This window comes from Triticum aestivum, chromosome 1D, assembly GCF_018294505.1.
Source record: "Triticum aestivum cultivar Chinese Spring chromosome 1D, IWGSC CS RefSeq v2.1, whole genome shotgun sequence".
NCBI lineage: Eukaryota > Viridiplantae > Streptophyta > Magnoliopsida > Poales > Poaceae > Triticum > Triticum aestivum.
In genome coordinates this window covers 260,891,204-260,914,510 of record NC_057796.1, presented here as the reverse complement: position 1 = coordinate 260,914,510, position 23,307 = coordinate 260,891,204, and the positions used below count along the sequence as shown (strand labels likewise).

The 23,307-nt window shown below is 45.6% G+C and overlaps 2 protein-coding genes across 4 annotated transcripts; both read right to left on the bottom strand.

Moving 5' to 3' along the window:
* Positions 1-970: 970 nt before the first annotated feature.
* Positions 971-7,592, bottom strand: LOC123181363 (mitochondrial inner membrane protein OXA1-like). The gene is made up of 9 exons (XM_044593622.1): positions 7,030-7,592; positions 6,855-6,945; positions 3,152-3,193; positions 2,947-3,005; positions 2,479-2,554; positions 2,248-2,379; positions 1,795-1,902; positions 1,611-1,665; positions 971-1,496 (listed from the first exon to the last, which is right to left on the bottom strand). The coding sequence occupies exons 1-9, from the start codon at positions 7,476-7,478 to the stop codon at positions 1,246-1,248; spliced, it is 1,263 nt and encodes a 420-aa protein (XP_044449557.1). The 5' UTR covers positions 7,479-7,592; the 3' UTR covers positions 971-1,245.
* Positions 7,593-10,920: 3,328 nt separating this feature from the next.
* Positions 10,921-21,371, bottom strand: LOC123181361 (mitochondrial inner membrane protein OXA1-like). Of its 3 annotated transcripts, none has more exons than XM_044593621.1 (9): positions 20,852-21,371; positions 20,660-20,741; positions 17,091-17,133; positions 16,898-16,956; positions 14,718-14,784; positions 14,465-14,596; positions 12,691-12,810; positions 11,536-11,590; positions 10,921-11,411 (listed from the first exon to the last, which is right to left on the bottom strand). In XM_044593621.1, the coding sequence occupies exons 1-9, from the start codon at positions 21,282-21,284 to the stop codon at positions 11,353-11,355; spliced, it is 1,050 nt and encodes a 349-aa protein (XP_044449556.1). In that variant the 5' UTR covers positions 21,285-21,371; the 3' UTR covers positions 10,921-11,352. The 3 variants fall into 3 exon arrangements, with proteins under 3 accessions (XP_044449556.1, XP_044449554.1, XP_044449555.1); XM_044593619.1 differs by having other exon boundaries at positions 10,921-11,422; positions 20,852-21,365; XM_044593620.1 differs by lacking the exons at positions 16,898-16,956; positions 17,091-17,133 and having other exon boundaries at positions 10,921-11,422; positions 20,852-21,365.
* Positions 21,372-23,307: the final 1,936 nt, after the last annotated feature.

Sequence of the window (23,307 nt, the reverse complement as noted above, 5' to 3'; positions counted from 1 at the left end):
TGGCAGAGATTGAGGACACGCCGGCCCCCCACCCCCCGTTGAAATCGGGGGGGGGGGGGGGGGGGGCGAGAGAGATTAGGGAAAGTGGTGGGCCCGTGCTGCTAAATTCACGGAGCAGAGAGAACGTGCTGGACCAGGGTGCTTGCATGCAACTGAGAAAGAAAATTTTGGTGGGTCCAGGCGCTCACGGGATTGCTACCATTCCTTGCATACATCCTCACGCTGGGCACAAAGGTAGGACCCACTAATAATGACCCTGGTAGTTTAGAAATGAAAAGTAGAAGGAGATACGCCGCTGTCTGTCGCGCGTCGCAACGCGCGAGCGCGAAGGAGTGATTTCGCAAACAGAGCTAGAATTTTAGTCAGAATCCGTGTACCAGATCTACTGAACATCCCTATTAGTCATGTTATTTGTGAAAATCTTGATGATCTTGGTCATGGTCAATCATGGACAACTGTTGTTTACATATTACATACTGATTTGCTTGGACCAATTGGGGGAGATGAAGATCCTGTCCCACCAGATAGATTCATCCTAAGCTTTGGGTGATGGAAATGGAATACCTACGATACCACCCCCCCCCCCCCCCCCCCCCGATAGATTCATCCTATGCCCAATGCTCCTTTTGGTGATGGAAATGGAATACCTACGATACACCACGCCCAGAATTGGCCATGCTGCCAATGTTCAGCCTGCTGTAGAGGCTTTTTGACTGTTATGTTGCCATGAAAGACATTATGCACAAATTTATGCCATCTGCGCCTGAAGTACTCAGTAAACTCAAGGGATACACTATGGAAAGCACGAGGTGTCAGATGATGGATGTTGAAGATGAGTTTGGATCTGTTAGGACGTGTCTGGTCTCTATTTATACTTCTGCTGATGCGACACCACAGCCAAGCACCTGTATGATCTAATTTTCCCGATCATCATAGTTTACCCCATTTTGTCACCCAGGCTCTCTAAAACTCCAGAGGAACTGGTTAATCTCTATTTACGGAAGATGAACACCAAGATTAATTGTTGCAACTTGCTCAAATTACATTTGTGTATAAACTGATATCAAAATCGCTCTTATTCACTGAAGAAGGCCACAGCAACCCCACAATGTGATTTAGAATCAATGGCGGCCTCCTTGTGCAAAATCAAATCTTAGCACCATGTCAGGACAAATCAAGTCTCAACCGTCCACGAGGTCAAAATGACTTTTTTTTCTCTCATTAAGCTCCTATGTGCCGCATGGTTTACCTGCGCTTCCGAGATTTGCCTCTAGATTTCCCCTTCTTTTCAAGATTTTTTACCCGATACCCAAGAGCGGCAGCATCAGGTTTCTCCAAAGAAGATTGCTGGGCTGCCGTGAGTGCTAAAGGTGACCTTGCTGAAGGTACTGCCTTGGATCCACCAAACATATTCAAGGCTGAATTCAGTGCGGGTGCAGACGGAGCTTCCCAAGCAGGAAGATTAAACAACTTCCTCACAGCGGGTCGACGCATAACTGATAAAAAAAACAAAGTATCACATGTTATGAGCTATTAGACCATCAAACAGAACCTAATGCCTTGCAGCAATCATCGTTGTCTCAGTTCGTAAAGACTCGAAACATACTCACCAATACCATATACGAGGGAGAACAAGTTCGACGTGACCCAGTAACAGAAAATTCCCTGGAGAAGGAGAAACGATTAGGAGATTAGGACGAAATTGTTGAATACTGTGAAAATGGATATATTTAGCACACTTGACTAGCTCCTCTAGAAAATATCCATAGGTGAAAGATCTCAATATTGTTATACCTTGGCAAAATTCATTGTGAACGGGACTGTCATGAGTGCCATTCCTCTAGAAAATGTCTTCATTTTATCGGCCATAGAATTGCCCTCCATCCCTTCCTGCAGGTTAAGCTGACATAACACAATATATTCACTATATTAGAGTGCAGTACTGGAAAATAAAGTAGCCAGCACAGCAAAATTTCAAATTCACAATCAGTGGTAAGAAATTCTGGATGTTCGGTAAATAAAGGGTGCCATTAAACTGGACGCAGACATGAAGAGTTTGTTTACCTTTGTAAGTGTTACAAACAAATGCACCATTTGACAGGGATACATGCTTATGCACTTATGCAAGCAAGATGGTATAGAACAGAAACGGAAGGAAATTCAGGTCTGGATCGTATATAAAAAATGATCGCCCCTAAATCCTACAACACTAAGCATGCAAGCAAGAAGCAGTGACAAACTGCACACCTCCACTGTGGCCAAGAAGGTCAGTGCTGCTAACACAGGACAGATGTAAAGAGGATCCGGGGTTGTCAGATCAGTAAACCAAAATACTCCTCCTCCTTTCATTGAAGGGACTTTCTCAACCATGTTATTTATCTACAATCAGAAAAACAGCAAGGTAAATAGTACATTTATTTTCTTCAACAGATAGTATAAAATGGAACAATCAGATGGGCAGAAAGAAGCAAGACTTACAGCAAAGAAAAAGCTCATGAACATTGGACCTTGGATTAGCATTCCTTTTAGTGGACTAAATGGACTAACACCATGCCTAAAGGAAAAATACCAAAAGTTAGAGTAACTGCACCAAAGAGCAGTATTTCTAATACTTCATGCACCACATAAAAAAAAGCTATCTTCACAATGTGTTCAATAGTGAGTAAGGTGCTCCCAAAATTTTGAACATGGTCATTTAACACAAAAATAATTAAAGATTAAAAAACGTGGCTAACATAATTTTTAGACCATGAAAAGTACTCCCTCCGTCCGAAAATACTTGTCGGAGGAATGAATGTATCTAGACGCAATTTAGTTTTAGATACACCCATTTTCATCCATTTCTCCGACAAGTATTTCCGGACGGAGGGAGTATATATTAACCAGAAAATAGACATCCATTGTTATTGAAATAAAGACAAGAATAATCTAATGAAGGTTACATACTTTTGAAAGAGTGCGGTCATTTTATACTTCCCCTCTAACGCTGTTTTTGGATCCGTACTCTGTATGAAATAAACTTGAAAGGTTAAAGCATGAGCTGCATGAAGTATCTAACTAGCAGAAGTTAAATAACTGTTCTCCATGACCCACTCTCCCATGAGTTGGCAATACATAGTATATTCTATACAACAAAAGCACAATATCTCACATCCATTGCATCCTTAACGGCTTCCATCTCTGGTTTTATTGCCTGAAAATTGGACAGGTTTGAAAGAAAGAAATAATCAGCTGAGAATTTACATGAAGGAAAATCATTCCTTACCTACTAAAGTACTACCGACAAATAAATAAATTCTCAGAAGACTGAAAGAGTAAAAAATAAACTAAATACAGTGATAGCATAGCATGTGACTTGCTAAAGATATCTTATGAATATAAGACATGTTAAAACCATGGGCCATGCTTGAAATAGCCTACCAAAAAAGCCAATCCTAAACATGGAGCAGCCCAGCCCGAAGCATGTAGACATATATATTTTTTCAATTAAAAATATCAAATTGATTACTTTAAAGTAAGAAAAATGGTGTCTTCTAATCATTTTCCTATGAAGTGTTTCAAAATTAGTTCAAGCTTCCGGGCTGAAAAGAAAGCATTGGGCAGGGCCAAGCCGCTGATGATGGTAGGAACCAGATCCCTACCAGGGCGTGGTCTCAGGTTGTAGGGGTGGAAGGAGGGATGGCGTGGAGGAAGGTGTGGTCGCCGGCGCTGGGGCGCCGTCGTTGCGTGCGCGCGCGAGAGAGAGAGAGCGCAGGGGCGGCGGCTAGGGTTAGGTCTCCCGGCTCCCTAAGGAAGCCGAGCAAATATGATTGCTTCTTGCTTAATTCCAAAACGGGTCCTTACACGAGTTTATATAATCCTCCTAATAAGATAATTGGGCTAAGCCTGTAATAACGATAAGATAAACTGGGCCACAACTAATTGGGCTAAGCCCCTAATATGCCGGTCATAACATCTCTCCCCGCCTGCACAAACAGCTCGTCCTCGAGCTGGAAGGTGGGGAAGATCAACGGTCGCCAAACACCTCCGCGTCAACTGGGGCGGGCTGGTTGCCGAGCCCGGCGGCGGGGGGGTCCTCCTCCATGTAGTTTGCAACCTCCAGGTAGAAGAGTCGTGGGCAGATGTGGCCCGGTACATAGGGCTCGTCGCAGTTGAAGCACAACCCTTGGCGGCGACGCTCGAGTTGCTCCGCCGGGGTGAGCCGGCGGAACGGGCGTGCCACAGCCGCGGCGAGGGGCGTCGCGGAAGCCTGGGCAGGCCGACCCTGCGTGGGAACTTCCGACCAGGGTGGCGGCCCAGCGGCCCGGGGCGGTGGTGCCTGCTGGATGGCCACCGCGCGACACTCGAACGCGCGGGCGTAGTACATGGCCGTCTGGAGGTCCTGTGGCCCGCGCATCTCCACGTCCACGCGGATGTGGTCCGGTAGGCCGCCGACGAAGAGCTCGGCCCACTGACAAGCCGAAACGCCGGGGGCGTGGCACGCCAGTGCCTGGAAGCGGTCGGCGAAGTCTTGCACCGAGGTGAGGAACGGAAGACGCCCAAGCTCCGCCAGACGGCTCCCGCGTATAGGCGGACCGAAGCGCAAGAGGCACAAATCGCGGAAGCGCTCCCATGGTGGCATGCCGCCCTCGTCCTGTTCGAGGGCGTAGTACCACGTCTGCGTGGCTCCTTGGAGATGATACGAGGCGATCCAGGTGCGGTCGGGCGCTGTCCCCTGAAAAATTGGTCGCATTGGTTGAGCCAATTCAGGGGGTCGACGGTGCCGTCGTAGGTCACGAACTCCAGCTTGGAGAATCTCGGCGGCGTCTGGACGTGGACGACGGGCGTGTGCGTCTTGTCAGCACGGCGCAACGAGGATGACGGGGCCGAGTAGGCGGGCATCAGGGTGCCGCCCGGGAACAAGGGTCCGTCGACGCTGGCGAAGGGCTCGGCGGAGCCCGAGGACCCGCCAAACTGCATGGCCGAGTGCGTCGCCGGCGGGGATAGCACGTGCGGCCCGACCGAGGCCGTCGTGTAGACCGGCTCAAGGGACCCAGCGAGCCAGGCCGGTAACAGAGACGGCGACGAGGGAAACCGCACCTGGTGGATGGGCACCCCCGGACTCGTCGTCGGGATGCCCAGGGCTGCGGTCGCCGGTGGCGGCGGCTGCAACTGTTGCCCCTGCTGCATGGTGGAGGCGACGGGGGTTCATCGCTGGTGGCGGCTGCCACGGCAGCTGCTGCATGGCGGCGGCGACGGGGGTTGCCGAGGATGGCGGCTGCCACGGCGGCGGGCGGTGGCGAAGGGCATAGGCAGTTGCGGCCCATAGGATCTCACGAGGAACGTGTAGATGCCCGTGACCGCCTGGGTGAGATCCCGGATGGCAGCCGTCATCTCCTCCGGGGTGAAGACGACAGGGACGGGCGCGGCGGAGGTGAGCGGCACTGGCAAGAGCAGGGCGCTGGCCGTGGTGGCCATCGGGCAGTCGTCGCGGTCGGTAGCGGGAGGGTCGGGGTGGGCGGCGGCGAGGACATGATCGCACCGAAGCTATCTAATACAAAATTGGTAGGAACCGGATCCCTACCAAGGCGTGGTCTCAGGTTGTAGGGGTGGAAGGAGGGATGGCGTGGAGGAAGGCGTGGTCGCCGGCGCTGGGGCGCCGTCGTTGCGTGCGCGCACGAGAGAGAGAGCACGCAGGGGCGGCGGCTAGGGTTAGGTCTCCCGGCTCCCTAAGGAAGCCGAGCAAATATGATTGCTTCTTGCTTTATCCCAAAACGGGTCCTTACACGAGTTTATATAATCCTCCTAATAAGATAATTGGGCTAAGCCCCTAATAACAATAAGATAAACTGGGCCACAACTAACTGGGCTAAGCCCCTAATATGCCGGTCATAACAGATGGACAGGTATAAGAAATAGCATCCAGAAGCTGCAACCGGCGGGCGGGGATATGTGACCGGCGTCCGGTGTAGATGCGACTGGGGCGGTGGTGGAGGACGTTGCGACCGGCGACTCCTCGGAACCGGCAACCGCCCGTGGCAAGAAGCTGCATCCGTGGTGCCAGCAAGCTATGACGGCGACGACCATGCGCCGCGACATTTGGTGGAACCGGCGATTCAGGATGTTGGCACTGGCGATTTGGGGTGCTGGAACCAGCAACTAGCGGTGCTACAACCGCTCATAGTGGGAGCTGCGACAGTGGCAGGAGCTGCGACCGCTGAACGGCGGTGCTACAATCGCCAACAGTGGAGCTGCTGCCCGTAGCGACGGTGGAGCAAGGTGTTGTGGCCATCGACAGCAGAGCATGTGTTTTGGACGGGAGGGACCAGCATTGCATCAAATTGCACCACTACATGATTTCATGTGGTAAAGATAAGGTTTCAAGACTGGGTACCATGATTATGTACTTGGTGAACTATATGTACATGAATAACAAGTAATTTGCACAATAACCTTGCAAAAAAAAGTAATTTGCACAATAGGAGAAACACAAATATTTACATAAGAGGTAGTTAACCACCTCACCACTCTGCCACAACAACTCAACTGCTCATGTGTCTATCTGGTAGTCTGGTCATGTAGGGAAGACAGTGATTACATGTTCCCCCAATGACACTAGTTAGGGCATTGCGGTAGACTATGATATAATCCAGCTTATCCAACCAGCTTTTGACTATTTTGGTGTTTGTTTAACCAACTCTAGTTCGCTATTTTCCCACAGCAGATTACAAAATAAGCACAGCGCAGCACAGTTCAGCAACTGCAAGCAACCTTACACTTAGATCTGCATAGGTTTTGACCCACACGTACACTAGCACATGAAGCAAACAAACAGGCTAGAAAACGCACGCTGAATGAGACCGAGGGCACTTTACATTTAGCTTTTGGGTGGACTTCAGCTGGCTAACCAGCACTGGTATCGTCGCGGTCCGGATCAGCACCGTCGTTAACGCGATACAAGCCCACCTGAGCACCAGACCAAATCCCACATGAGAGGCGAATATGAGCAAACCAAGCACACGACCCACAGAAACAGATCGCGAAGCTTACCAGTTGAGACCGGTGAAGGTATGTACGTAGTCAATGAGGTACTGCAGCGCGGCGACGGGGAAGAAGGAGTCGGCGGCGGCGGCTGCCACCTCCCCCGGGAACGGCGCCGGCACCGACGAAGCCACCGCCTCCGCGGCGTCGACAAGGACGCTCGCGGCAGCATCAACCTCTCCGGGTGGGTCCGGAGCGGGGGCGGAGGAGGAGAAGCCGCGGCGAGGTAGCCCCGAGTGGTGGAGAGAGAAGGGGAGGAAGTGGTGTAGGGTTTGGGCTGCTCTGGAAGCGGGCGGGAGCGGGGAGCGGAATGACGGGAGTGGCTGTGGCTGAGATGAGGGGCTCGGGGGTTCATCGTCGTTGGAGCGGGTGAGCAGATGCGGGACGGATGGGTGGAAGCGGCGGGTGAGGTGGTGGGAGAAGCGGGAGGCGAGGCTCCTCCGCGCGGCGAACGCCATGGGCCCCGGCTTGGTGGGGTGGAAGGCGGCGCTCGGAGAGGAGGCGGCGGAGCCGAGACGGCGGCGGGAGGAATGGGGTGACTGAGCCTGACTGAGCCACCGGGTGTTTGTTGTGGGCTTTTCTTGTTGAGGGCTTTTCAGTACAACGTCGTGGGTCAGATGTGCGGGCCTGGCCCTTCAACAGTTATAAGATTGCGCTAAAAAACCTAAAAGGGAGATTACACATAATTCGTCACTGTTTGCCTAAAAAAACATAATTCGTCACTGTTCAAAATTCAAGTCATGACATGAGTCATCAGTGTTTTCTTCATAAAAATGACAGATCTAGGCTTGATATCCAGTTATTTTCTTCACAAAAACAGTCAAGTCATCATTGTTCTGAAAAATCAATTGTTGTCCCTCCCAATCTATATCTATATCTATACCTAATATTAAAGGGAGGATTGTTTCTCCATGTCTTCTGGTCAAAGACTTTTTTTACGTCCCGTCATACGTCAATCACTTTTTCTAGTCAAAGGCTTTTTTTACGTACATCAATCTCATCGATCAAGGGCCGGCCCAATTCGCAGTCCTGGCCTGAAAAAAAATATCCAAAATAAAATAGCAATCGTGGGAATAGAACTACCAACCTCACACTGGATAGTGGCGAGGCTATCCACCCGAGCTAGCAACATCAAACAACTAAGAAGGGGCTCTAAAATTAAAGTGTAACGACAGCAGCAGATCCGTTTTCAAAATTTTATTGAAGAAAATGTGAAGAAAGTTTATTCAAAAAATGGAAAAATGTTTAAAAGTCATGAAAAAAATCAAAATCAAAATAATAGAATGAATTATTGTTTCAAATTTGAAAAACATAAATATTTTTCAAAACTGTGTTTTTTTATTCTGAAAAAATCGAATTCTGAACAATTGTTTTGAACTATGAACATTTTTCTAAAAGTAATTTAAAATACAAACTTCAAATTTTCTTAGTGAACATTTTTAAATGTATGATAAACTTTTTTCAAATGCATGCTGAACAAATTTTCTATACAAGATGAACATTTTTTTTCAATACAGTGAACTTTTTTTGAAACATGGTTTTTTTTAAAGATGATCAACATGTGTAGTTTCAAACATTTTTTGGAATTTGGAATTTTAACTTACTTTGAACGTGAACAAAAAATTGAAACATGAATAAATTTTGAATCATGAACAAAATTTTGATTATCAAACAGTTTTTTAAAATTTAAACAATTTTGGAATTCTGAACTTTTTTACAAAAGGTTTGAGTTTATGAAAAGATATTTTCTATTTTTTCCTTGGACCTTTTTGGGGTCATATACAGTGTATCCCCCGTTGCAACGCACGCATGTTTGCTAGTTCCTTCTCAATGAAACTAAGAAGACGTACAATGTCATCAGTGTCAATGAAATCTTTCTTACAAAACATGGTGTCAATGAAGGCCAAGAGATCTCACCATACCTAAGCTAGCACATGATGAACACGTCAGTATGCTACCTATTCGTCTCCAGTAGTAGCCAGCTACTCTACTCCTGGAACCAGATAAAGGGCCAGTTCTTTTGCAGCTTATTTCAGCTTATTGTCAAAAAAAAGCTATAAGCTGAAAAGAACTCATTTTAGAGAAGCCAGCTCAGCTTATTTCTACCTCCTCCTCCTTCACAATGAGAAAAAGCTGGGGTCGGGTGGCTTCCCGCAGCTTCTGACTTAAAAACGAAAGGGTATAGGGACGTGCCCCTCAAGTTTGATCTTATTACATCAATATTGCCACCCCAGTCCCGCACAGAACCACCGGTCGCAAAAGACAGCAGCGCTCGATCCCCTCCCTCCCCCCGCTCGACTCCTCCTGCTCTGTTCTCCGCTCCGCCTAGGGTTCCTCCCGTCACCGCCGTCGCCGTCGCCGCCGGTCCTCCAATCCTCTGGACCACAGTGAGGCCAGCGAGATGGCATGTGGATAGGGCTGCATCTTCCACCCCCCAACTCCCACGGGCGCGACCCCTCCCTCGGCCGCATCCCCTCCGTCCCCTTTGTCCAGGAGCAGCGCCTGGCCAGATCTGCCCAGGGCCCCTCTCCGGCAAACGGCGCTCATCTCCGGCGGTCGGCGACCCCCTTTCCCCCTGCCCTCCTCCTGGCCGTGAGCCACCAAGGTGAGCAGCTCCTGTGATTTTTTTGCAAAAAATTCATGTATATTAGTTGTAAGCTACTGCTGAAGGATGATGATTTCATCTTGATTGTACTACTGCTGAAGTGTGATGATTTCATGTTGATCTAAACGAGCTACTGCTACCATAAAAGCATTCTAGATATTGTTATTAATTCTTCCAATTCTTTTTTATTGACATGATGAAAAATAGATGAAAGCACAATGGGATAAATGTGGGTCTTAGAACTTTCATTGATATTTGTGTGGAAGAAGTGAATGCCAATAACCGTGGCAAAGAAGGAACATTGTCACCACTTGGATATGAAAATGTGGTCAGAAAGTTTTTTGAGCGCATGAGGAGAGAATATACCAAAAAGCAATTCAAGAATAAGTGGGATGTGCTGAAAAAAGAGTATGCTGTTTGGAAGACATTAACCCAAAAGGCATCAGGCATTGGGTTTGATCCTGTTACCAAGACTATTGCGGCTAGTGATGAATGGTGGGCAAATGAGATACAGGTATACATATCGTCATATCAATTCCATTTGTTTTTACTTTTCTTTTTCTACCAATTCTTGCACTAATTTGTGATATGCTTTTTTTCAGAGAAATGAACTTGCCACCAAGTTTCGATTTGCTCCACTAGAGGATGAGATCAAACTGGGTGCTATATTTGATGATATTAGTGTGACAAATGAGTACGCGAGGGCGGCACCTCCCTCGTCTTAAGTTGGTGCATCTCAAATTCACATTGATGATGATGATGTGGCTGGTTCAGGATGTGAAATAGATGCTACTTTTGTGACACCTAACAAAGCTAAAGGTCGAAAGAAGAGATCATGTCCTTATTCACCTAGTCCTGCGATGGTGCAAAAGATTGCAAAAGATAGTGATGATAGAATGCAATTTAAGCGTATTGCTGACCTTTGGGAAAAGAGGGAGACTAGTCGCAATTCGGCGACATCTGAAATGAAGGAGGATCCTATGAGAGATGAGATTAAGGAGATGAAGGACATGGTGGTGAATGATGGAGGTAAACCTAGAAGTGAAGTGTATTTTCATGCTCTAGAACTCTTTACGAAGAAGGTACATCGTGATGTCTTCAGTGCACTAAAGGAGGAAGATTCAACTGTGATAATTTACAGATCTTTTTTATTCAATACTTATTCTCAAGAACTCATACTACATGAGACAGTGATGCATGTATGGCATTCGCATGCGACAAAATGATCTTCCTTACGTTTGATTATAACATGTTGTGGTGTTTTACAGTCAAATTTATGTTCATATGAGCAACAATGATAAAAAATATAGCGCAATATCATTTGATCTGAACAATAGTATAGTCCAAGGGTATTACAGACTTTTCACTGATCATATCACAGAAGCTGAAAAAGCTGGCACTGAAAAGAACTGGCTAGCTTATTATCTGGAGCTTATTTCCACAGCAGCTTATCTTGAGCTTATTTCCACAGGAGCTTATTTCCACAGCACAGCTCCAAAGAACTGGCCCAAGCATAAGACTAGGAGATTGCTACCCGGTAAGTGGTGTAGTTCATCTAAAAAAATGTGGTAAGTATTGGTGTCTACATTTAACCGCCTTTGGTCGATTTCTTATCGGTCTCGTCTCTGTGAGTGCTACCATCACAAGATTTCTTTGTCTCTGGGGAAACTGGCTCTTCCTGCTCCTTGACAGAAGGGGTATCTTCAGCAGTTGGGCCCTTCTGTCCATCACAAGAACATCTTCTTTGTTTCAAGGGCGTGCCATATAGTACTTTCTGCACAGCTGGCTGTTCGAGAGCTGCAAGCAATCAAAGCGTGTTTCTATATCTCAAGTATAACGGAGAAAGTACCAAACAAATTTATTTATTTATTTTTGTAAAGAAAAAGGGCCAATCAAAATGCAATGCTCACCTATCCTTTCTGCAAGACTTAGAGAACTCCAGGTGACCAAGGAACAAGAAATCGCCTGGACAGGACATAGATTAGGAGATGCTTTAACATCAGAAAGAAGCGGAAACCCAGAATCTTTAGGTGCTTTACTTCAGAATGTCTGGAATATTAATTAGTACTCCCTGCGTTCCTAAATATAAGTCTTTCTAGAGATTTCACTATGGACTAAATACGGAGTAAAATGAGTTAATCTACACTCTAAAGTACGTCTATATACATATATAGACTTTAGAGTGTAATGCACTATTTATTGGAGAAAGAGCTCACCGGCTAGACATGGCAATAAACCTAGAAGCAACATGGAATTGGAGATTTTTACTGTAGAGCTAATGAATTCCATCGTACATGTACCAGCCAGTTCAACCAAGAGCTTGAAAAATTGAATGTTTTTTTATAGGCTACCGCCCCCATAAAATAGTCTTATGGTCACAGAAACAGTAAATCATAGTGATCCCCTCTTGCGCTAGTATGCTCAATGATGCATACTGTATTTATATTATTAACATGTCAATCGTTTATGAACATATATCCAATACAAAAGTACAATTAGAAGAACAAGTATACTTTCATTCTGTTGCTGAAATCTAAGGTATTAAGAAAAAAACAACTACATGGGGAAGCATTTTTTAACTCTTTACTTTTTACTCGGTTAAAACATAAAACCCAGATATATGATCCTATTACATCACAAAATGAGAAGCACAGGCCAACCAAAACATATGGGAAATAGGGATATATAATCTTAGGATCAAACACACCTATTATCGACACAGTGCACATGCACACTTCAAAATTTTCCCAAACATATTATATTACTAGAACATGTTAGAATACGTGCAAGCCCAAACATGGTGGAAAAAATAATATCATGGGTGCATTTTACATAAAGACATGTTCTCTTTTTGTAATGTGCACATATAGCAATATTTTTCCATGCATATATATTCTAACATGCTCAAACACTATGGTTTCTTTATGGATTTTACCTTGCATATGATCCTAAGAGCACAGAACCCGTATCCAAGCTCAGCATTAGAGGGTTCAGCTTAAACTCAATCATATATTCAATGTTTTGATAACAGAAGATTCAAAGGATGAGCAAATACTCCACAATACCTGAGGAAGGGTTGCTGTCAACAACATAGATAGAAGAGATATTACTCTCAGAGCTTCCCTTGCTTCTTTGTGCATCGTGCGAGAGCATTTTTCGCATTTCTTTGAAGCACTGTACTTGAGCTACAAGCCAAAAACTCTTATTAGCTATCCCTCTGTTTGGAATTGTAAGGCATCCACGGTTCCAATACTTATCTTTGACCAACAATTAGTTAAACAATATGCATGTTATGTGATACAAAATTGATTTCGTTGGGTAGTTATTTTATATATGAATCCAACAGTGTCGATCTGTATCATGTAATTTTACACATTGTTTAATTAAATGTTGGCCTAAGATAAATCCTAAAAAGCTGGAGGCCTTACATTTCCAAATGGAGGGAGTAACAGTTAACACTGAATCTGACAAAGAATTTTTTATCAAACACGGATGCCTTAGGAGGCTTCCGTACAACAACCCAAAATTAATGAATCAACTATTATAAGAAAGGGCCTTAAAGAAGTAGAAGGAACAAGATGAAGAGACAGAGCTATAAACAAAAAAAAAGGCGTCAAATTAGCAGAGTTCGGCAGTGCAAACTGACATCTGAGTGTTATTAACACATCCTAAATTGCACAGAGCAAAGTGCACAGAGAAATTAAACAATACAGCATACACAAACTTAAAAGTAAGGGAAGTAATGGATGGATTGATGGCACAGTAGATGAGGACTGTAGGTAAAAACCTTCAAGGTTCACGTCAAACAAGTTTTAAAGAAAAAGAGATTTCAGCCCAAACAATTAGATACATGCATTAAATCGCCAAAATATCTCTAGATTGCAGATTAAATCAATTGCACATACCAAAATGCAGGAGTTGTGCATAAAACATGAAACTTTGTAAAGGCTTCAAGGATTCTTAAGAACTAGACTATTCACTGCTAATTTGTCATAATTCATGTGCCCCTGACAAACAATCATGTGTCTTGATTCAGTTACAGTCGCTCCAAATGATCAACAACCAATGCACAGACAACTGAAGAAAACAGATTGCTAACTAATATGAATTGAGTGCTATTTGTAAAAAACACCACGCTCCACTAGTGGATCTTCACTCATAAATGAGCCCCTGGGGAGCTTTCAATTCTTGAAATGGTAAAGAAAGATCGCTAGTGTGCATTAAAATAAAATTATCTCCAAGATCTAATGTTAATACATGCAGAAACAGCATAGTATTGCCAAAAAACTAAAGTAAAAAACTACTACCTCCATTCCATAATTCTTGTCATGGTTTTAGTTCAAATTTGAACTAAACCACGACAAGAAACCACGACAAGAATTATGGAACAGAGGGTGTACATTTATTCATAAACAGAACTTAAGTAAGCAGACACACAGAACAAAGAGGAAGAAACTATTAATGATGTTTTCCATCTACACTTCAGCTTTGTTCACTCAGCAAAAACCACTGGCATTACTCATAAATACTACCTCCGTTCCAAAATAATTGAAATTCTACATTTTCCATTAATATTTTTTCTATAGCCTTGGTCAAACTTCAACAAGTTTGACTTAAGACAAACCCAGAACTTCAATTATTTTGAAACGGAGGTAGTACATTTTTTATGGTTTAAACTTAAAACAGCAAAATATCTTATGCGAACAGTTTACTGTGGGAGCATTGTCAACCTAAATAAAATCAAATGAGCAAATGTTCAAAGCAAGCAATCAATGGGGTCTCGAAATTTATAGCACAAGAACAAAAATATATTTAGATCTGAAGAAACTGTGAGCATACCTCTGAGGTAAGCATGATGAACAGTGATGTTATCATGGGAAAGATGCAAAGAGCATCAGGGGTTGTCAGATCAGTAAACCAGAATGCTCCACCCCCTTTTAAAGATGGGACATTGTCAACCATGTTTGATACCTAGAAGCATGATAGAAGAATGAAATAGTCTGTGAAAATGGAAACGGTGAAGATGGTTGTAGTGGTAACGGGAGGTACCAAAAGTTAGCCAAACAGAAGGAAGCACGTGGTGTCAACTTACAGCGATGTGAAGAGTTATCAAGGTATACGGTGTCACAATTAGTGGAAGATATGACGCAAGACCTAACCTGTGTGAACAAAGGCAAAGCATTTAGATCTTGGAGAAATCCATGCAAAGCTCCCTATAACAATAAGTAGGAGCAAAAGAAATTTTGTTGTTATAGCATATAAGGTTGAATTTGTTAGCCAAAGGGAATTTAGCTCAATACAATAAGAAAGCAAAGAGATCGGCAATAATTTGGAAAGGGAAATTCCAGAAAAGCTACACGGCAGCATAAATTATAATTATTTTAGTTAGGGCTAGGCAACACACCACATCACCATAGGATTATTAATGCAAAGTTAGAAGTGAGGAGTTGGCATTATACTTTGCACTTCAGAATTCAGATATGCATGTACAATTGTACATGCCTATATTTTCATAGCAAATAGGAGATATAAATCAACTATATTTACTAAACTGTCCAGCAAAAGTGACCCAACTGGCTGAAGGTGGTATGGAGTATGGACACTATAGAACTACAAAAGAAAGAAAGAAACAATAGTTTAATATGACATAAAAGGTATGTAAGTACATTATATATATGTTTCCATCAAAAAAGTATGTGCCTCCATGCAAATGATGCAATAACTTGATGAAGTTGTACATGTGTAATTTTATTCTCAACATTTTCTTAACAAGAATCCTTGTCTTCTATAAATACAAGATAAAAAGTCGGTCTGTATAAGCCAACATGTCTGAAAACAAAAATACAAAAGGATGTGCCAAATCGGTATCAAACTGAGTGTATGGACCGATATTTAGAAACTTGTATTATTAAAACCAAAGCTTATAGTGGTAGCCTCAAACGCTAGCTCCAACATGAAGAATAATAGCATGCAGATATAAACCTTCAGCTGAGCTACTGCGGTAGGGAAGGGAGAGAAGGTCATGCATGCTGTGTTAGCTCCACTGGCGACACACACTGAAAATGATCAGTTTTCACTCTAACCGCCCTCTGTTGGATGCTGTTTCCTGAACGATGGTAGCAGTATGCAGTCGAAACAATGTGCAATACAATGATTAAACAAAACCTGTGCTAATGTAGTATCAACTATCTTATCTCGATTGGGTGGCTCACCTCTCGAGGATCCATCAGATGGTAGGGAACCATGTTGCTTATCCTCGTTGATAATGCTCACGGCATGGTGGATTTGGAAGCAGTGAAACGCTGCCGTCTTAAACAGCAATAGACTTATAGACCTGATATCACTACGCTGCTCATCAGTATACGTGCGGAGTCAGGATTCTGGGCTAAGGCAGGGGCAACTGGCCTACAGGCGTTACTACCAGCAGAGCTTAGTTTTCTTAGGGGTGCGCATACAATGTTGCCGTTTTGGCCTATTTGTAGGCCTGGTGTACATAGGTTGTTTCTATATATCATTTAATCAAGACGCAAACCTTTTCTAATTTATCCGAAAATACATATGCAAGTGTGTGGATTGTCCCTGCCCATGACTGAAACATGCACTCGTGGTATACTGTGTGTTAACTTGGACAAGATTAGCTCCATTGTCGCCGATTCTTGCACATGATGTGCAGAAAATTAGCTGGTTAGAGTAGCAAGCCCTGTGATCGGCCACCGTTTGCTATGGTGATGACTGATAACCACCTACATAACTACATTAAGTGCCAATTTAAGAATCTGGTGAACAACATATGCCACAGAGTGTACATGCATGTTTTTCCTTTGTGTCATGCATAAATGCTTAGTGCAAAAATAACAAGTTCATACGATCGTGCTTTTGAAATGGATCGCTCATTCCTGATTAAAAAAAGGCTATTGAAACCGCATAAAAAACTTAAACTATCTACCCTGGAAACAAGTCATGCCCTTACTAAAATCGTTTTGATTCTCAGATGAAACAATCTAACATCACTTTCCAAACGACTTCACTTCTAAACACATCTTGTCATGGTTAAACGCTTGAAAGGAAAAATCATAGGGGAAACACACGATTTTATCTTCTCTCTTCCATGTTAAGATTAAACATCCCCCATATCTCTTATTTCATCCAGCAAGAACTACTTAAAAGTTAAAACATAAAGGACTTTTTTTCAGAAAGAAAACATTAGCGTTAACACTGTCGGAACACGCTTTATAGTGTCAAGATATAAACATAAGTATGCATATTGCATACTTTTTGAGTGAAGACCATGCTGCACGCTCAGCTTCTTCTCTTGATGCATCGTCCTTAGCCTGCGGCAAATGATTGCATACAATTAACTTCCTTTTCTTGACAACATAATATGCAGGTTGTACAGTACACTAGGAATACTCAAAAATTTCACTTTGCTTGTTGCAGGAATCATGAATAATGTTAGAATGCTTACATTATTTACCAACTTGCTGGTTTGTTGCATCTCCTGACACCTCCTATGTAAATTTGAAGCATATACAACAGTTATAGTGCTTTTCTGAGTTGGCTCTGTAACAGGTTAAGGCATTTTTGCAATAAAAATGAGTTCTGCAAGAGCTTCATACAGAACAACTGTTATCCTACAGGATACTGGAAAAATTCTCACACTCAAAAAACAGGGCATTGAAAAGTTAACATCCAATCAGTTCATTTACTTGGATCTGCGTAACAGACATTTAGGCTTAGATGTTCACGTCCTCACCCTCATGCCTGGAGTTTCACGGGTGCCTGGTGTGGACGTCGATGCTAGAATTTTCATGCCTGGCCAGGCTGATGTGAAAAGAAAGCGTTTGGTTGTAGGCCTGGCCTGGGGAGTTAATAGGCGTAGCAAATCAGTCCATACAGCTCATGTACAGAGCGTTGTTTTCTGTAACAGCAGCCCAGGCATTCATTAGCCACTGCCACGCGTCCCGTTTCTCACGCCTGGGCCAGGCTAAGAGCAACTCTAGCAGACCCCGCAAAACGCCGGCCCGCAAAACGCGTATGCAGTTCGCGCAAAACAGCTTTTGCGGGCCGGCGCGGGCTGGCACAGATGCAGACCCCCCAAACGGATCCGTAAAAAAGCATATTCGCCGAATATGCTTTTTTACGGGTCGGCTATGCGGGTTCTGCTCTTTGCGCCGCTGCATCCCCGCAAATCATCAGCCCGCAAATCTCAAATCCAACATAATTCAACAATCGAAAACAAACAGAATTATTCAAATCAAACATAAAACAATAATCATCCGCATTACAAATAATTATTCATATCACCGTAGCAAACTAAAAATAATGCAATACAAAACTTGTCATGAATACAAATACAAATGAGTACAAAAATTAGTCACTGTCCAGCCCTTTGCCAATGGTGCTCAATGAGATCTTCCTGAAGTTGAAAGTGTGTGTCTGCATTTTCAATCTCCTTGTATGTCTGAAGAAAAGCTCTAATGCGGTTTGGGTCTCTAGCTGGTTTGACACGGCTACCCACATTATCATAAAAGAATTCTAAGTCCATTCCTCTCTCATCTTCAAGAATCATATTGTGCAGAATAACAAAACAAGTCATGATGTTCTTCAGGGTTTTCTTATCCCAAAAACGAGCAGGACCTCGGACAATGGCAAACCTAGATTGCAAAACACCGAATGCTCTTTCAATGTCTTTTCGGGCTGCCTCTTGCACCCTTGCAAATTCACATTGTTTTTTTGTTTTGGGTTCTTTGATGCTCTTGACAAATGTGCACCAAGGAGGATATATACCATCTGCAAGATAGTACCCCTTTGTGTATTCATGCCCATTGATAGTGTAGTTGCAAGCAGGAGCATCACCACTAGCAAGCCTAGCAAACAAATGAGAGCGTTGCAACACATTGATATCATTGAGTGTGCCGGGCATACCAAAAAAGCAATGCCAAATCCATAAATCCTCGGATGCTACGGCCTCTAGCACAATTGTTGCATCACGAGACTTGCCACAATACATTCCTTGCCAAGCCTTGGGGCAATTTTTCCAATTCCAATGCATACAATCAATGCTACCTAGCATCCCAGGCCAACCTCTCCTCTCATTAGCTGCCATCAATTTCTTTGTGTCATCTTCATTTGGTGCCCGAAGATACTCGGGACCAAAGACACGGACGATCACTTTCGCAAATCTACGCACAGACTCAATTGTGCTATCTTCACCAATGCGAAGATACTCATCGGCATAGTCAGCCGGAACGCCATATGCAATCACCCGCATAGCTGCGGAGATTTTTTGATATGCACTAAATCCCTTTAAGCCCGCGGCATTCCTTCTCTGAGTGAAATACCGGCAATTTGCCTCGCAAGCTTCAACAATTTTCACAAAAAGGGATCGGCGCATTCGGTACCTTCTGTGGAAGAGGTGTGCAGGATATGTAGGATTCTCCGAAAAATAATCTTGCATCAACATCTCGTTTCCAAGATGGCGATTCCGCGGAATGCACAGACGCCCGACAGTAGATCCTCGCCCCCTCTTTCGGTACTCGTCTTCATGCTCCTTCACGGCAAGCGCCATGACCAATGTTTGCTGCCGAAAGTTCGCAAGCATGGTCTCCACATCCGAGTCGTCCGAATCGGACGAATCGGATAGCAAGAACTTCTCGCACGGGGTCAACTCCATCTACACACACGCCGGCGCGTCAATCTACTACACAGCTCGCGAAAATCATAAAAAGGGGACTAACCGGTGGTGCGCTCGGCGGTGGTCGATCCCAGCGGCGGCGGCGACTGAGGGGCGGCTCTTCTCGCCGGATCCGGAGGGGCGGTGCAGCGGCTCGGCGCGGGAGGGTGTGGGGCAGCCCCGCGGAGCGATTCCGCCCGCAGATATGGCCGGAATCGCCGGCGGCGGGCGGGCGGAAGCAAGGGCGGGCGGCGGCGGAAGGAAGGGGGAAAAGAGCGCGGGCTGAAATGTCCCTCCCGCCAACTGCTTCTCTGTGATGCAGGGCACCGCAGCCGCGAGGGGGAAACCCGCGTTTTCCCGGGTTGAGGCCGGAAATTTGCCGCGCCCCCTAAAATTTTTTGCGGGCCGGGGCGGGATGCGGGGTCTGGTCGGGCAGGCTTTCCGGCCCGCACCCGCATTTTGGCGGTTATTTTGCAGGTCGGGGGCGGATGCGGGGTCTGCTAGAGTTGCTCTAACCTCCTCCTTGGGTCTCTCCCCAGGCTAATTGCACTCACGGTTACTCCAGGCCAGGCTATACCAGGCTTTTCCAGGTCATGAACCAAACAGCTTCAGAAAATTTCCAGGGACAGTTTCAGGCCACGCAAAATAGCACCAGGACGCGATCCAAACTAGACCTTACTCATGGATATTCCATTCACACTTACTCAGGGATATTGCATTCAGAGCACACATTTACTCGTGGATATTGCATATTTGCTGATATCTGTAGTTGTTGTATGGAAGTAACTCCGTGCAAAGAATCTCAACTTTGCCTGGAGAAAGTTAGTTTAATATCTAACTCATGACTAACTGGGTACATGCAACTACTGACTATAAAAGGTATGAACCTATTTGCTTACGGCGCCCAAAATAAGTGCAAAAACATGGATATTTTGAATTGTTTCCTTGTGGTTGTGGGTCTGCAGAAGGGTGCAGTTTACAGCCTAAACCTGTCACTTTGTAGTTTCTGGATGAAAGATTACTTAACTCCATCCAATGAATAGCAAGTTTTCATGCATAAAGTTTGTTTCATTATCATGAACAAATGATGATACAATATCTACTTCCTCTGTTCACTGTTGTAAGATGTTTTGCACATTTCAATATGGACTACACACTGACTGAAATGAGTGAATAAACACACTAAAACATGTCTACATACATTCGATTTATATAAAAGTTGGACTATCTTAGTGATAGTGAACGGGGGGAGTAGCTTATAACTAATTGGGTGTTGCAGCTACCACAATACTACAAGATAAGATGTTATGATGCATGAGAACAAAAATAAACCGAAGCAACAATCCATAGCAAGATCTTACATATACTCGTTTCCTGGCAAGCATCCACAATGGGCACGACACAGACCGTAAGAGCACTGTGGGTAGAGCAATGGAAATCCACCTGCAGTGCAAAAAAATACACGAGGAACATGATGTAAGCCAGAGACAATTCCAACGACGCGGTGAAGGGCAAAAAAATCCTCAAACCCATAAACCCTAACCAGTTCAGACCAGTGAAGGAATGGACCGCGTCGATGAGATGCTGCACCGCCGCGACGGCAATCGACGAGTCCCCCGCGGCCAACGCCACCTCGCCGGGGAAGCTCGCCGGGGCAGCCACGGGCGGCCAGGCATTGGCGGCGCCGGTGAGGACGTCGGCGAAGTCAATGTCGCGGGAGGAGGAGGAGAACCCGCGGCGGGGTGGCCCGGCGAGGAGGTGGATGCCGAATGGGAGGAGGTCTAGGGTTTGAGCTGTCCCGCAAGGGGAGAACGAGAAACGCAACGGACGCGGTGCGGGTGGGAGAGGAAGGGGCGAGGGCTTCCGGGGATCGCCGATGGAGTTGGATGGGAGCAGTTGAGGGAGCGCCGGATGGAAGCGGCGGGAGAGGCAATCGGAGATTCTAGGCGAGGCGAGGCTTCTCCGCGCAGCCGCGGCGAACGCCATTGCTGCTTGGAGCGCGGTGCGCCGGCCCCGAGGGAATGCGACCGTGGAGGAATGGCGGGTCGGTCGAAGTGGGTTCGACCACGGTCAGTTTCAGGTGAAACTCTTCCACACTTTTCGCCACGTTTTTTTTATAGAGAGAACACTAATTTTATTGGTTACTCGAGAGTTCCCTGGATACAGTCCCGAACATAAAAGAAACACATGGACTAACTGAATACATCCAAGCTCTGGCTAACAAATGAGCAGCAATATTCAAATGTCGATGTATGTGCTTGAAGATCACCGAATTGAAGGCAGCGGCCGTAATTTTAATATCAAAAACCACGGCACCAATAGCAGAACGATTAATTATTGAAGAATAAATTTTATGCACCAAAGATAGGCAATCTGTAGCAAAGATAACATCATGTATTTGCTTTTCCAATGCCAAATGAACACCTCGCCTGTCCGGCTCGGGAACACCAAAAACTGGGTCACTGCAGGCCACAACGAAACGTGCCTCGTGATCTCGAGCGACGACCCTTATGCCCGATCTGTCAAGCTCAAAAAAAATTGGCAGCGCCAGAATTGAACATAACGGTACATGTTGGGGATATAACTATTAGGTATGACCCGCCCAGGAGGGGCCGAGTTATACCAACGGCGGTTTAATTGTCACGAAGCCCATGAAGGAATCGAAGATGGCGGTTCATGAGGATGACTTATGAAGAGCCCAAGGCCCAAAGGCAGCTTAAGGCCCATAGGTATAAACCGTCATATATGCATGACTTGTATTGTAAGGCAAGTATAATTAGTCACCGGGCCGGACACGTTTATGAGCCGGTCGGGACTCTGTAAGCCGCGGGGCGTCAACCTATGTATATAAAGGGACGACCCGGCGGCGGTTGAGGGCAAGAGACAACAGATCGAAAGCTAGGCCAAGTGTATCCGCTCCCTGGTAATCGAGGCATAAGCAATACCACATCAAACTGGATTAGGCCTTTACCTTCACCGCAAGGGGCCGGCCCAGTATAAACTCATGTGTCCTTTGTCCCGTTTAACCCCTTTAAGCTAACCTAGTGCGATGGCTCCACGACTAAGTCCTCACACTAGGACATCTGTCGTGACAATTCCACGACAGTTGGCGCCCACCGTGGGGTTGACGCACGGTGGTTTCGAGTTCTTACAGGGCAACTTTGAAGGGATCAAAGGATACGCCGTGGGCCGGATGACCAAAAGTCGTCGCGGCAAGCTCTACATCGACGACGCAGGCTGGGGCCCCGAGGCCGGCTCAATCGAGTACGGGTACCGGGTCCCCTTCGGTGGAATTCACGTCTTCATCGGCAAGGTCGGTGAACCGGGCCCTGAGCCGGACACCTGCACCGACATCATCGAGACGGCTCAGCGTGCACGACCCGCCCAGGTTCAACCCGCCGTGAAGTGCGCCTTCGTGGGATTCATCCATGGGGGAGAATTTGAGGAAGGATCCATGTCTGGCGTAAGACGACCATCTATTATGATGGTGAGTCGTCCACGGGCGAGACTACTTCGTTGTATCAACTGCAGGACGACGGGCTTGGGGGCTGTTCCGATGGCAACAGTATTCCGGACACCTATGAGCCGCCGAACCGGGTCGCGATTTTCATGGCCGGTACGCAGTCAGTGCAGAATTCTTCGACTGCAGCGGCAATGATTTCCAGGTCAGCGGCGGCGACAGCGGCCGGGGCAGGAGGCCCTGCGCGCCCACCGGCTCAGGTCTTGTCCGACTTATTAGACACTTTGACAACATTGTTGACAGCAGAGGTTAACCCGGCAAATCAAATCAAACTCAAGCCAAGGAAGATCTGGCAGCAGAGGATGTGAGGATGGCTGCGGAACGAGCCGCTTTGGATGCTCAGGCGCAACGAATCTAGGCTGATTCCTTCCGGCTCCCGTTGGATCAGAACGCTTCAAACGAAGTCTTGAGGAGAAGGCACCGAAGTCGTCTGCCTCCGGTTTACGAGGCGAGGAATCTCTTCAACACACCTGGTGCAGGGACCAGTGA

What these genes read in the sequence shown, in the direction of transcription:
- LOC123181363 (XM_044593622.1), bottom strand. Translation starts at nt 7,478, where the DNA reads ATGGCGTTCGCCGCGCGGAGGAGCCTCGCCTCCCGCTTCTCCCACCAC. An exon ending in TCATGAGCTTTTTCTTTGCT is followed by an intron (nt 2,380 to 2,478) that starts GTAAGTCTTGCT and finishes TTCTGATTGTAG; the next exon opens with ATAAATAACATGGTTGAGAA. An exon ending in TCACAATGAATTTTGCCAAG is followed by an intron (nt 1,666 to 1,794) that starts GTATAACAATAT and finishes CTCCTTCTCCAG; the next exon opens with GGAATTTTCTGTTACTGGGT.
- LOC123181361 (XM_044593619.1), bottom strand. Translation starts at nt 21,284, where the DNA reads ATGGCGTTCGCCGCGGCTGCGCGGAGAAGCCTCGCCTCGCCTAGAATC. An exon ending in TCATCATGCTTACCTCAGAG is followed by an intron (nt 12,811 to 14,464) that starts GTATGCTCACAG and finishes TTTGGCTTGTAG; the next exon opens with CTCAAGTACAGTGCTTCAAA. An exon ending in AAGTCTTGCAGAAAGGATAG is followed by an intron (nt 11,423 to 11,535) that starts GTGAGCATTGCA and finishes GATTGCTTGCAG; the next exon opens with CTCTCGAACAGCCAGCTGTG.